Source organism: Pollachius pollachius (genome assembly GCF_949987615.1).
Source record: "Pollachius pollachius genome assembly, chromosome: 11".
NCBI classification, from domain to species: domain Eukaryota; kingdom Metazoa; phylum Chordata; class Actinopteri; order Gadiformes; family Gadidae; genus Pollachius; species Pollachius pollachius.
Window position 1 is genome coordinate 2336394 of NC_136944.1, and position 15187 is coordinate 2351580.

A 15187-nucleotide genomic window follows, 5' to 3' on the forward strand; every position below is an offset into this window, starting at 1 on the left:
ATATATATATATATAGTATATGTATACATACATTATGTTATGTATATAACACTCTTCCTGGTGAGATTCACTTTGGTAGCTTTGTTTATGAACTCAAACAACATATAATGATCATAATAAATATGCCATCAGTGGCACAGTTCTGAATCCCTAAACACATTGATCAAAATCAATATTTCTCAGAGTGCATTCCACAAAACGGATGGAGAATGGAGCTTATTAGAGTCTGGTTGATAAATGAGGTGAAAAATTGTTCGAACACAAAGTATACATTCCTTCATAAAGTATATCTATATCTATTTGTTACAGGCATAAATATTTCAATCATATCATATCCATGAAGTCTTAATGTATTACAGTACTCTACTTCCATAATTCCTAACTTATTAACTGTATATACCTGTCTATAAACCTATACAGATCACATATACTGTACTGTATATATCCTTAATGTTCATTAAACTCCATACTTATAATCAATATCATTCCAGTACATATCCTGCCCTGCTTCCCTGCTCTTCTGGTGAGACGCTAACTGCATTTGTTATATCCGATGTTATATACAATGACAATAAACAATTAAATATAATACAATCTAAAATACACTGATCTATGAATCATATTCACTCATCATATTATCTGATACAACTCTACAGAATACACTTTGATTTTAGTTCATTTTAAGTGAGATGAAGATTAAACATTAAGATCTATGTGGGAGGTTTGAAGGTTAAACTCTGGGATGAGGCTGCCCATCACTCCCCCCATCCAGAGCAACAGACACGTGAGGCTGATCTCCATGACAACCAAAGCATTGCATCGGACGATTTCAGAGGCAAGGATCTACAACGCTGAAGCAGGAAAGAGGCGATTTATAAACCCTGTTCTGTGGAGGAGGACCACCACCACCTGGGGAGACCCCCCCTACCCCCCAAGACTGGTGACCCCACTGACCCAGACTGGGGACCCCCCCCCCCCCCCCCCCCAAGACTGGTGACCCCACTGACCCTAGACTGGTAAACCTACTGACCCCCCCCCCCGCCCACTGGATGGTGGTGAGCCCCCCATCGTGGTGACCCTTCCCGGTCCTACTGGATGGTGGTGAACTCCTTGAGGAAGTCGCACGTCTTCTTCTGGACCACCTCGCGGAGCTTCCTGACACGGCGGGCACTGGACACAGCCACGAAGCTGTCGGGCTGCAGCACGGCCATGCCGGCCGTCACCTCCCCCATGAGGATGAGCTGGCCGGGGGCCGCCGTCACATTGGGGCACGGGCACTTCCAGTCCATGCTGAGCAGCGTCACCTCCAGGGGCTCCTTCCCGAAGAACTTGAGGCCCATCTTGTCGTCCTTCAGGATCTCCTCCACTGTCACCAGGGCGTGGCCTGACTCCTGCTCCTCCGTCAGCTCCGTCACGCGGCCCAGCACCACGAAGTCGCTCCTGCAGAAGCTGGTCACCATCTTGCCGCGCGGCCGGCAGGCCTTGCAGTGGCGGTTCTTGGGGTAGGGGCACATCTCCTCGCAGGCGCCCTTGGACTCAAAGTTGTTCTCGTTTCCGCCGCAGCCGCCGTACACAAAGGACTGGCACTGCTTCAGGGCGGCGCTGTAGGCCCAGCGAGGCTCGTAGGCCTTGCAGGGCCCCTGCAGGCTGGGCAGGCCGCAGGGCGCCGCCAGCTCCACGCCGCACGACCGCATGCAGGCCTGGTGGCTGGCGAAGTGGTTGCGGTTCTTGTTGCACTGGCTGTAGGTGAAGGTGAAGCAGTTGTTCCTCATGGACTCGTAGTACCAACTGATGCTCTCCTCGCCACAGTCATCCGTGTCCGGGCCCTTCAGGCACTCCTCGGCGGGGAAGGGCCCCGCGACCCCGGAGCCGTTCCCCTCCGCCCCCGGGCCCCCGCCCTCCTCCCTGCGCACCACGGCCAGGGGGAAGTGGGCGGAGACGGAACCGGCGGCGTTGCGGGCGGTGCAGGTGTAGACGCCGGCGTCGTGCGGCTGGGCGTTGTAGATGACCAGCTGACCGATGTTGGTGACCACCACGTTGCCGCGAACGTGGTTGGGCCGCATCACGGCGTTCTCCGAGCCCTCCAGCTGCTTCTCCCACGTCAGCTCAGGCCGCGGCTTCCCTGCCACCTCACACAGGAAGCTGGCGGTGTCGCCCACCAGCACAGCCAGCTGGGCGGGGCCGCTCAGCAGGGCGGGGGGCTGCGCGTCGGCGGGCAGGGTGGTCTGGAGGGCGGTGGTGGGGCGCTGCGTGGTCTCCATGGGGACGGGGCTGGTGTTGGGCCAGGTAAGGTGGAACCTGAGGACGGAGAGACACCAAAGAGACACCAGTGGTCATGAGGAGACACCAGACGTGGGTCATGAAGAGACACCAGACGTTATGAAGAGACACCAGACCTTGGTCATGAGGAGACACCAGACGTGGGTCATGAGGAAACACCCGATTTTGGGCATGAGGAGACACCAGACGTGGGTCATGCTGGGACCCCTTTTGGATTTAAAACAATAAAGTCCTGAATTGAATATGCTTTGATTGTTCTTGGATAAAGGTCTCTGATATATCCAAGAACAACGGCCAGATGTATACAGTACTACAACCATATTCTTAATAACAGCATCCAAGAGGAGGATCTACCTAACAGCTACCTGCAGGGGACCACGGAGATGGAGGTGAGGATCTACCTAACAGCTACCTGCAGGGGACCACGGAGATGAAGGTGAGGATCTACCTAACAGCTACCTGCAGGTGACCACGGAGATGAAGGTGAGGATCTACCTAACAGCTACCTGCAGGTGACCACGGAGATGGAGGTGCCGTGGGAGCAGGCCTCGGCGTCCATGTAGCACTTGTTGTAGTAGGTCATGCCGTCGGAGGCGCAGGTGAACAGGGGCTCGCGCTCGCAGCGGTCGCGGCACTTGCAGACAGGCTGGCCGTCCCAGATGTCGCACTCTGAGCCCTGCTGCGAGCACATCAGCTTGTCGCAGGTGGCCCCTGTGGGCATGCCGATGGGGCCCCTGTGGCCCTTGATGTCCAGGTAGCGCGCCGCCACGCAGCTCTTGTTGCCGCACACGTTGGCGCAGCACTTCTCGAAGGTCTCGCAGTCCTGGGGAACAGAGAGGCACACTCTTTCACATTCATCTGGTACGTTAGGTATTGTTATTATATAGCATATATGAATCAAATCTTTATGTGGTAAAAAACATGTCTCCACTTATTTTATTACTTAGTTATAGTACTTAGTTGTGTAGCATCTTACCCTAGCTATCGGTGTTGCATACGGGGAATGGGTTAACCTAGTGATGGTTAGTGCTTGGCACTTGGTTCTATGAACATCCTAACTGTACCGACAGAGATATATTGTTGTTTGTCTTTCTTCTGACAAATGTATTTATTGTAAGTCGCTTCGGATAAAAGCGCCTGCTAAATGCCCTCAATTTAAACATAAATGTAAGTATATTATTTAATGCATTTAGCAGGACAAACACCATATCCATTATGAGAGCTGTTGTTATGAGCAGGGAACTGCATGTAGTGTTTAATAATATATTAATAACTAATGTACTGGCTTTAGATTCAAAGACCTCCGTTTGTTAGTATTAAACCGAAAATAGTCCACGCTAAGTAGATAAACCTACCTGGTCAGACTTTAACACTTAGTCCGAAACCCACCAGACTTTAATACCAAGTCCTAGACCTAACTGGTCTGTATTATAGTTTAAGTCCTGCCTGGTCTGTATTATAGTTGAAGTCCTACCTGGTCTGTATTATAGTTTAAGTCCTACCTGGTCTGTATTATAGTTTAAGTCCTACCTGATCAGACTCGCACTCCCGCATGCAGGTGCTCATCGCGTCCACCCACAAGTTGGGGTTCAGCTCGTTGGGGCACATGCCCGCGTGGGAGTACACCACCTTGGCCAGAGACATGGGCATCCCCTCCACGCAGAAGCTCTCCATGTACATGAGCCAAACAGAGAATTGCCCGAAAATAAACCAAATCCATCGTGGAAAAAGCATCCACCACATGTCCGAAGAGGAGCGGAATATCCCCGCAGAGTTCCCCAAAGAACGGAAAAGAAAAGCAGAACCTAGCGGAGCCTCAGGCGTTCAGCGGCTTGAAAAGAAGGACGGTGCTTCAAAATGACAGATCTTCACTCTTCACTTCCCTCCTCGGACGACATGCGACGCTGGTCTCCACAGAGGAGACCTCCCTCCAGACCTCTTGCCCCGTCTAAGACCTTTGGAGATGACGGGCTACGGTATGCAACCTGATTCGTTAAGATCTCACTTCATGAATTACACTGGCCCGTCTGCCCGACGCCAAATCCGAGTTGAGTTACAGTTCTTATGATGCACTCAATCAAAGAGAAAAACGGATCCAACGGAGAGCCACCAGCGTGGAACTGGGAACGCCTGTGCGTAAAGGCACCTGCGCGTAAAGGCGCGGCGCCTTAACCCTTCGCTGGCAGCTCTAACACTTTAACCACAGCCTAAGAGCCGGCATTAATTATTCATATCATACTTTAGGGTATGCCATGGTTTTTGGAATCGATCCATTTTTTTTGGACAGCTGTGTTTTCAGTCCTATTCAATTTAATTTTTGAACAAACTGCTAAGATCCAGAAGATGGCAGCAAACTATCTTTGGTGCGTACTGAATCCTAACAATATCGTTGAGGATGAGTGAAGTTGGCTGAACATTAGTATTGACTAATATCTAATATCTTAATATTAAGTTAACGGGTAGTGAGAGAGAGAGAGAGAGAGAGAGAGAGAGAGAGAGAGAGAGAGAGAGAGAGAGAGAGAGAGAGAGAGAGCAAGAGAGAGAGAGAGGGGGGGGGGGGGAGAGAGAGAGAGTAAGAGAAAGTGTTATTCCACAGTGTTTCCCAGGCTGAGACCCCGCTGGGTGTAAAGAGGCCCAGTGCTCTAATGTCAACCCCTCATCTCAGCCTGGCCAGCCTATAGGAGACATTGTTGACCGCAGACACGCGCACACATACACACACACACACACACAAACACACACACATACACATGCACGCATACTAACAGGCACTCACACATACATGCACGCACACGCACCCATGTACGCATGCACACAGACACAAAGACACAGACACACATACATATACACACACAGACGCAAACACACACACACACACACATATACATATACACACACACACACACACACACACACACACACACACACACACACACACACACACATCGCATCACTGAAGTGCTCATAGCAAACAGTGACTTAACACTGGTAAACACCTCTTGACTAGTCAGAGTTTCATTTTACATTTACATTTAGGGCATTTAGCAGACGCTTTTATCCAAAGCGACAATAAGTACATTTGTCATAAGAAGTGAAACAATATATCGCTGTCGGTACAGTAAAGATGTTCATAGAACCAAGTGCAAGTATTACAGTCGCTAGGCTAACCCATTCCACGTGTAAAGCAACGATAGCAGCTACTGTAGATGCTACACAATTAAGTACCTTGAATAAGTGCAATGTACAAGTGCCAGGACGCAAAACATTCAATGGTGGCTGTGCATTGGTTTCTATGCAGAGTCGAGGTGAGCTCTGAACAGGTGAGTTTTGAGTCTTTTGCGGAAGCTGGTGAGCGACTCTGCGATCCTGACATCCGTACACAGATAGTTTCAGCAGATAGTATGCGAAGCCAGTGGCAGTGGAGCCTCTGTGAGCTGCCTGCTGAGCAGGTATGGAGGCTGTTGCTCAACACTAGCTGCAGCCCATCAGCGGTTCTCTGGAGCAGTGGAAAGCGAAGGCAGATGTGTAAACACACAGACACGCTGTGCTTCAGCCCTCTTCCCACTGCCACCTTGAAGCCCCCCCCCCCCCCCCCCCCCCACCACTCCCACAACAAACCACATTCCACATAGCCGCGTTGGAGAGGGCCAGGGGCCATGTCGCTGGCTGAATAGAAGCCACATGCTGGACCCCCTACTCCTCCTCCACCAACTCCACTCACACCTCCACCATCTTCTCCACACCCACCGCCACCTCCTCCACCACCTTCACTCCCGCCTCCACCTCCTCCTCCTCCCCAACCTCCTCCTCCACCTCCTTCACCACCTCTCATCCCACCTCCACCATCACCACCACAACCTCCTCCACCTCTTCCTCTAACTTCTTCACCACCTCCACCCCCACTCCCTCCTCCCCCACCACCTTCCCTCCCACCTCCTCCTCCTCCTCCTCCCCCACCCTCTCCACTGACTTTCCGTCTGGTCTTGGAATGCCTCAGGGATTGATGGAGGCATGGTGAAAGGGGCGGGGCCTCCCCCTAATCCACCCCCCAGGTCATGATCGATGTCATGAGGGGTCTGGTCATGTGTGTGTGTGGTGCAGCACACACACCCCAGAGGCCCAGAGGCCATCCTCAGGGATTAGGCTGAGCGAGCGCTGGTCTCTGTCCTTCAGGGTGGGCTTTGAAACCTCAGAACCCCGCCACCCGTTAGAGAACGACCTGGTGGCCAGGTGGGCTCAGGCCCGGAGGCCGGGTGGCCCGGTGGCCTCCAGGCCCGGAGGCCGGGTGGCCAGGAGGCTTGGAGGCCGGGTGGCCTGGAGGCCCAGAGGCCTCAGGCCTGGAGACTGGGTGGCCTCTGGGCCTCCAGGCCACCGGGCCTCCGGGTCTGAGGCCACCTGGTCTCCAGGCCTGAGGCCACCCGGTCTCCAGGCCTGAGGCCACCCAGTCTCAAGGCCTGAGGCCAGCCGGCCTCTGAGCCTGAGGCTACCCGGCCTCTGAGCCGGGTGGCCTGGAGGCCGGGTGGCCTCAGGCCTGGAGGCCGGGTGGCCTCAGGCCTGGAGGCCCGGATACCGGTTTGCCTCCGGGTCTGAGGCCACCCGGCCTCCAGGCCTGAGGCCATCCGTCCTCTGGGCCTCCAGGGTGGCTAGAAGGCCTGTAGGCCGGCTGGCCTCAGGCTCAGACACCAGGTGGCCTCAGGCCAGGAGGCCGGTTGGCCTGGAGGCCCAGAGGCCGGGTGGCCTCAGGCCTGGAGACTGGGTGGCCTCAGGCCTGGAGGCCCGGAGACCAGGTGGCCTCCGGGTCTGAGGCCATCCGTCCTCTGGGCCTCCAGGGTGGCTAGAAGGCCTGTAGGCCAGCTGGCCTCAGGCTCAGAGGCTGGTTGGCCTGGAGGCCCAGAGGCCGGGTGGCCTCAGGCCTGGAGACTGGGTGGCCTCAGACCCGGAGACCGGGTGGGCTCAGACTGAACGCTCCACAGATCCTTCAGCGTCTGCACAGAGGCCTCTTTGTATGAAGGCAGCATTTGAAATGGAAACAGAACTGTATCTGACACTAGATATAACGTAGTGAATGAAGAAGTGACCAGCATGAACTCAAGAGTGTGGGAGCCATTTCAACAGGAGTGTCTAGTGGTTACAGCCCCCCCTTTAGAGCTGGGGTCCTCCTGCTGTCATTAGGCAACATTTGTTTTGTTCTGTTCAAGAAGGAACATCTGCTGACTGGATTACTTCCCCGCTAGACCACGAGGAGGAGGAGGAGGAGATGGAGGAGGTGGAGGAGGAGGTGATGGTGGTGGTTGTGCGCGCCCACGTGTTTTTTTTGTTTACATATGTTTCTGTTCCTTCAGTGAATAAAAACAGAAGAGGCCTCCTTTCTGGTCATAAGCCCCACCTCCACGAGGTCCTCCAGGCTTCAGGTCATAAGCCCCGCCTCCCCGAGGTCCTCCTCTCTGGTCATAAGCCCCGCCTCCACAAGGTCCTCCAGGCTGCAGTTCATAAGCCCCGCCTCCACAAGGTCCTCCAGGATTCAGGTCATAAGTCCCGCCTCCCCGAGGTCCTCCAGGCTACAGGTCATAAGCCCTGCCTCCAAGAGGTCCTCCAGGCTGCAGGTCATAAGCCCCGCCTCCAGGAGGTCCTCCAGGCTGTAGGTCATAAGCGTCTAGTGGAACAAACTTGGCAGCATTGGAATTTAAAGGGGACATATTATACCACCAGGTGTGAGTGTGATTAGCCTTACAAGCCGTTTCGAAAATCTGCCCCATATGACATCAATAGTGGGTGTGTCCACTTAGATCTGTGCGGGATAGATGAGCAACGTTTACTTCAGTCCACTGGGTAGGCTGGTAGACTGATCTATCCAGAACAGATCAAGGTAGACAGCACAGATCTAGGTGGACATTTTGGGAACAAAAAAAAAAACCTTAGATTTTTAAACTTTTGTAGTCTTCGGGATAGAGTTAGCCAAGTTGATCAGTCTATTCTTTTCTGTGTTAAATCGTCAAATTAAGGGGTTTTCAAATTGTTCTTTTTTAAATGGTTCATTTTGACCCCTGTTAATTTAGATATAGCCCTTTTTATCGAAATATGTTCACCTTTATAGGAGAGGCTAGAGAGGATGAGAGAGAAGAAGAACAGGCTACCAAACAGGATGAGAGAGAGGAAGAACAGGCTACCAAAGAGGATGAGAGAGAGGAAGAACAGGCTACCAGTGAGATAGAGGAAGAACAGGCTACCAGTGAGAGAGAAGGGGAGGAGAGTGAAGGGAGAGAGAGAGAAAGACACAGTGATTCAGGAGGAGTGGATCCATCCCCCAGAGTAGAGGAAGAGTCAGAGGTTACCAGTGAGAGACAAAGTCACAGCGAAGGAGGAGGGGCTCATTCCCCTGATTACCATGACCCTGCATTATGGCCAGCAAAAATGGAAGATGCTGACAGAGTAACCGTTGTGCGTGCAATGGCGAAAATAATCCCATTTTCAGAGATGGCAAAAAAGTTGCCAGCAGATGCAGAAGGCAGGGCATTTCCCCACTATTTAACATATTCTTCCTCTCACAATGGACGGGAAAAAAACGATAGGGACTGGATTCTCTATAGCAGGACGAAGAAAGCCTTATTTTGCCTTCCATGTTTACTTTTCTCTCATGAAGTAGAGAAAAGGTCAACAAGTGCACTAAATTCTACAAATGGGATGCAGATTTCCAAAGTCAAATGCAAAAAATTACATGAAAGATTCCCAGAACATGAAAGAAATGTGGCACACAAACATTGCTATTGGAAATGGAAAAACCTGCAACATTCTGTCTTGCATACAGCTGGAATTGATAGTGAACAACAGAAATTGCTGGAAACAGAAATTGAAAAAAACAAAGCACTACTGAAGCTACTGCTGGATGTGACCCTGTACTTGGCCTTCAGAAATATGCCATTCAGGGGCAGCTCAAACAAAATTGATGAACCAGATAATGGTAATTTCATGGGCTTAATTGAGCTATTATCGAGGTATGACGCTGTCCTAAAGGATCATGTGGAAAACATCAGACACCAGCGGCTACAGGGCAAAAGGCTGCAAGCACATTACCTCTCACCTGACAGCCAAAACGAGTTCATTGAACTTTGTGCACAACGTGTCCTGAAGGCTATTTTGAAGGAAAGGCAAGAGACCTCATTTTATTCAATTATGTGTGATGCAACCCCAGACATCTCTAATGTGGAGCAAAATGTATTGTTACTGAGGTATGTCAGTCAAACCTCCACTGAAAATGCATGGGAAATTAATGAGCGTTTCCTTCAGTTCAAAGATTTTTCCAAAAAAACAGGAGAGGAAATAGCCAACATGATGGAGGAAGCACTTGACCAGCATGGAATAGACCTAGCTGATTGTAGGGGTCAGTGCTATGACAATGGTGCAAACATGGCTGGAAAGGTGAAAGGGGTGCAAGCGCGCATACTAGATAAGAACCCCTTGGCCAGATTCTCCCCAAGTGCATCTCACACCTTAAACTTGGTTGGTGTCCATGCTGCCAGAGCTTGCCCAGAAGTTGATCTTTTCTTTGGCTTTGTAAATCAGCTGTACAAACTGTTCAGTGGAAGTCCTCAACGGTGGGGAATCCTCAAAAAAGTTTTGGGATGTTGTCTTCACCTCTTATCAGACACGCGATGGAGTGCTCGGATTGAAGCTGTGCGCCCAGTGGCAAAACATTTGCCAAGCGTGATACAGGCACTTGACAGACTCATTTCAACAGGAAACCTGAGCAATGACACAAAAGCTGAGGCACATGGGCTGAAAACCTACTTTCAATCCTTTAATGCTGTCTTGCTCCTCACATTTTGGACGAATGTGCTACAATGTATCGAGGACAGGAACATTATAAGTCAGTCCTCAACAATCTCATTGGATGTCCAAGCAGCTAATATTAAAGAGTTGGAGTGGGAGATTGCATTATTGCGTTCCTCTTGGAACAATTTTTTGGAAGAGGCAACTGCTGTTGCCACTGACATGGGCATCAGTGCCAAGATTGAAGTGAAGACTCGAAAGAGGAAACGCTTTTTTGATGAGCTACAGACAGAGACAGAGGTGCAAAGCCCAGAGGACCTCTTTCGGGACAAAGTGTTTAATGCTGCAATGGACAGTATAATGTTCCACTTAGAAACAAGATTTCAGTCCATGCATCAGATCTGCAGTGAGTTCTGTGTCCTCTGGAAGTTCAGGGAGATGCCGGAGGACAGCATCAAGGAAGCCTGCAAAAATCTCACTGAAAAGTACAAGAGTGACCTGACGGAGTCCATTCAAGACCAAATCCTGCACATTAAAAAAATATACAGTGCAACATTCAAAGAAAATCTTGGATCCCTGGATCTTTTGAATGCCATATACGAAATGGGGCTTCAGAGCATTTATGGGGACCTCTGCATTTTGCTCAGGATCTTCCTGTCCATGCCTGTGACTGTGGCTGGAGGTGAGCGAGCCTTCAGCAAATTGAAGCTAATAAAAAACTACTTGCGCTCAAAGATGTCACAGGAGAGGCTCAACGGGCTGGCAATGCTTTCCATAGAGCACAAGCTTGCAAAGAAGCTGGACTTCAATGACCTCATTGATGACTTTGCCACCACAAAAGTCCGGCGCATGGCATTTCGTACCTAAATAGTTGCACACAAAGTTAATGTTAAAATGTTCAAATAAATTGTTTGTTGAGTAATGAGTATTTTTTTGAATTTCCGTCATTTAAGGGTAGGGTAGGGACTGAGAAAGTAGAGGTGTGTGTGTTTTTTTTTTTGGGGGGGGGGGGGGGCTATTGAGAGAATTTTGTCCCGGGCCCAGCCAAACCTGTCAGCGGCCCTGGCTCCCTGTAATAGCTCGCATCAGATTCAAGATGATGGTACTGGCATACAAGGCAGTCGATGGAACTGCCCCTGCCTACCTCCAAGCATTAGTAAAGCCACACACCCCAGCTCGATCCCTCCGCTCAACTACCTCAGCTGGACGTCTGGTACCGCCATCGCTAAGAGCAAGCAAAGGTCGATCAGCGAAGTCACAACTTTTCTCTGTTTTGGGACCTCAGTGGTGGAACGAGCTCCCTACCGATGTCAGGATCGCAGAGTCGCTCACCAGCTTCCGCAAAAGACTCAAAACTCACCTGTTCAGAGTTCACCTCGACTCTGCATAGAAACCAATGCACAGCCACCATTGAATGTTGTACGTCCTGGCACTTGTACATTGCACTTATTCAAGGTACTTAATTGTGTAGCATCTACAGTAGCTGCTATCATTGCTTTACACGGGGAATGGGTTAGCCTAGCGATTGTAATACTTGCACTTGGTTCTATGAACATCTTTACTGTACCGACAGCAATATATTGTTTCACTTCTTATGACAAATGTACTTATTGTAAGTCGCTTTGGATAAAAGCGTCTGCTAAATGCCCTAAATGTAAATGTACTGTTCCCATGGAAATAAGAGAGCAGGTCCTCTTCATCTGGGGCAGATGGGAGACGTCCCATTTGTGATACATTCAACTTTCCCTTTATATATATATAGTGTAGATCCTTCAGCTCTGACTCTAACACTAGATTTAAAGGGTTTATGCAAGGAGTGGAGTTATCCTCATGGTTCGACCCATTCATGATGCGTTCATACAGACCGAGGGAGTCCAGCAGACAGAGGTCAGGGTTAGTAATGCGTGATATAAACGATATAAACGATAAAAAAAAATGGCCTACGATAGAGATTTTAATTATATCGCTCTATCGCGATAATGCATGTCGATGACGCAAAATACAATGTTTAATTTTTGGTTTGGTGCAATTCCTTTTCACATTGCAATTTTCACAACAGTGCCAGGATTCGTCAACAAACCTGCATGTGTGCAAAGAACGTTAAATCATTGGACAAAAAGGTCTGGGGCGTTGTAAAGCGTTAAAGAAAAAGGGGAGGGGGCGGGAAGCAGCGGTGAAAGTAAACAATCATGGATATCCAGCGTGATATAGATTGATCTGCGGACTGGTCCAACTCCTTCTCCCTCATCCTGACTCGGAATATGTTAAATGCATCGGCATTTTTAAGTTATGTTTTCCAGCATACTTTTTACTTGCTTTTGTCGGACCGTCGGGTGTTGGCTCAACATGGAGCAAAGAGGAGACGGAATGTCTTTTGGATATCGGACCCGAATATCCAAAAGACGTTCCGTCTCCTCTTTGCTCCATGTTGAGCAACGTCTCCGAGACCACCTCTCCGGCTGGGTCAACCTCCTTTTGATGGTTAAAAATATCACGTAATCGACAAAAATCTTAACAATCAATGATCGATCATCAATTAATCATGCCCATCCCTAATTGTTAGTACAGTGTCTGTTCCTTATCTAGAAAGACACCAGTTTTTCCTGTTCTCTGCATCTTGGGTGGCATTTAAGAACCAAGGACTTAAACTAAGTGTAGTGCCTTTTAGAATGGTTGCACTAAAGGAAAGAAACCCAATACAAATTTTATTAATCTGCAACATTTTGTTGTATGATTACAGTGTTTCACAATAAATGTTCTCGAAATGACATACTATATTTCTTTTTTTTTTAAAAATACATTTAGCAGTTTGGCTTTCCTTAGGGTCTATGTAACCTGTTCTGAAACGGTTATTTTATGATTTTATATCGTGATATATATCGTTATCGCAAGAGGCTCCCCCTCCTGACTCCCTAGTCTCCTCTCCCTCCTGACCCCCTAGAGCTCCTCCCCCTCACCCTCCTAACCCCCTGGTGCTCCTTCTCACCTACTGGAGCTCCGCCCCCTGGAGGTCCTCCCCACTGGTGCTCCTACGACCTCTCTGGAGCTCCTCCCCCTGGTGCTCCTCCCCTGGAGCTCCACCTCCTACAGGTAGTCTTCCAGAGGAGCGGCTTGAGGCAGTAAGTGAGATCGGATCACATCATCTTTTTATTGGACACCTTTCCAATGCTTTATCAAACCCCCCCCCCCCCCCCCAACGTAAATCACAGCGTCAACAGTGTGTAAGGTTATCTGCAAAATACACAGAACCATTATAAAAATATCAAACTCTGAATGCATAGGTTAAGTCAAACTGTCCAACGTGTTCTCTGTCCAGAACGCAACCCAACAAACACAATGTCACTCGCTTTCTCCTTCCACACAAGATCCTATCAATAACCGTAGAGGTCATCAAATTCAGTCCACCCATCTATCCACCATAGGGATGATCTAGAGTTACACTTAGTGTTATACATCTTCAACATTCTGGAAACTTCCGACAGTGCAGTGGTCTGCACAATCCTTCATCCCATTTAGTCCCCATTAACCCTCAAGCACGGACGCTAGTCGACTTTGACACCAAACGCAAAAGGCCTAGCTAGTTAAAAAAATAATAAAAAAGGTTAAATGAATAGAAAATCTATCATTAAACAAACAGTAAGAGCGTAAGGTATACGTCTGAACAGTAAACAGTTACCATTGGGTTAGATCCGATTGTAGAACTAAAGAAAAGCACTGAGAATAAACCAGCGTATAAAGCCCAATGTATAAGAGTCTAGTCAACATGTGTTGAGGACTTGTGTGGACGGGGCTTTACACACCGTCAGCTAGCTGATCACATGGACGGCCCGACATAAGGCTAGTGACTAAGGAGAAAACCTCCCCTCAGAGGAAACAGAGAGCTTGGTTAAAGTTTAACCAAACGCAAGGAGTATACATAAGATACCGTATATATTCAAATGGGTCTTGCATTCGCTCTAAAGTAATTGCACTAGTTTAGCCTTCACACAGCTTACACACGACAGAAGGAATCCGGACTTCATGTTGTGGAGTCCGGGAGGGATGGCTCGCGCTCCGTCTAGCGCCGCGATGCTACGTCTTCTACTCCGCCCCTCTTCCATGTCACCAGTTTACTCTGTTTCAATATCCAATGGTTTCATGTGAACTTTTTGCTGGCTCGACGATCATTTGGTCCGATTAAAGTTCCACAAACCCGCGGAGGAACCGTGTGTTAGCAGGAAGGCGGCGCACGGCCCCACGCCATATTGGTGCTAACAAGCAGCAGCGTTGGAGCCCGATTGTTCAGCAGGTTACTGTATTCAGTCGCAATAGTCTGGGACCAGAGAGGGATACACACCGTAGAGTGCTAATTATCTTCCGTCTTGCAGCGTTTATGATATAAGTCTGTAATTTTACAAAGGTAAAGGATAAACATTGTCCATGTCTATCCTCAGTGGTGTGAACGACTGCTGGACTGCAGAGGCGGGGGAAGTCCAACGTCCACATTGGAGCGGTTGACAGTAACGCTGCCGTAGCAGCGTAGTCTTATGCAGAGGAGACAGCGTGTCGGGATGGGTGTGCCTGTGTGTTAGCATCGGGGTGTCGGGTGCGTGTGTGTTTGTATCGGGGGTGTGTGCGTGTGTGTTTGTATCGGGGGTGTGTGCGTGTGTGTTTCTATCAGGGGTGTGTGCTTGTGTGTTAGTATCGGGGTGTGTGTGCGCGTGGGTTTATATCGGGGTGTGTGTGTTAGTATCGGGGTGTGTGCGTGTGTGTTTATATCGGGGTGTGTGTGTGTTCGTATCGGGGTGTCCGCATGTGTTTATATCGGGGTTTGTTCGTGTTTGTTTATATCGGGGTGTGTGTGTGTGTTAGTATCAAGGTGTGTGTGTGTGTGTGTTTGTATCAGGGTGTGTGTGTGTGTTAGTATCGGGGTGTGTGCGTGTGTGTTTGTATCGGGATGGGTGTGCCTGTGTGTTAGCATCGGGGTGTCGGGTGCGTGTGTGTTTGTATCGGGGGTGTGTGCGTGTGTGTTTGTATCGGGGGTGTGTGCGTGTGTGTTTCTATCAGGGGTGTGTGCTTGTGTGTTAGTATCGGGGTGTGTGCGCGTGGGTTTATATCGGGGTGTGTGTGTTAGTATCGGGGTGTGTGCGTGTGTGTTTAT

General features: G+C 49.5%; 1 protein-coding gene across 1 annotated transcript; it reads right to left on the minus strand.

Annotated features, from left to right (window-relative positions):
- Positions 1-1088: 1088 nt before the first annotated feature.
- wfikkn2a (info WAP, follistatin/kazal, immunoglobulin, kunitz and netrin domain containing 2a) lies at positions 1089-4023 on the minus strand (the record flags this gene model as incomplete). The annotated part of the gene is made up of 3 exons (XM_079746283.1): positions 1089-2298; positions 2787-3103; positions 3811-4023. The coding sequence occupies 3 exons, from the start codon at positions 4021-4023 to the stop codon at positions 1089-1091; spliced, it is 1740 nt and encodes a 579-aa protein (XP_079602409.1).
- Between the last annotated feature and the right edge of the window lie 11164 nt (positions 4024-15187).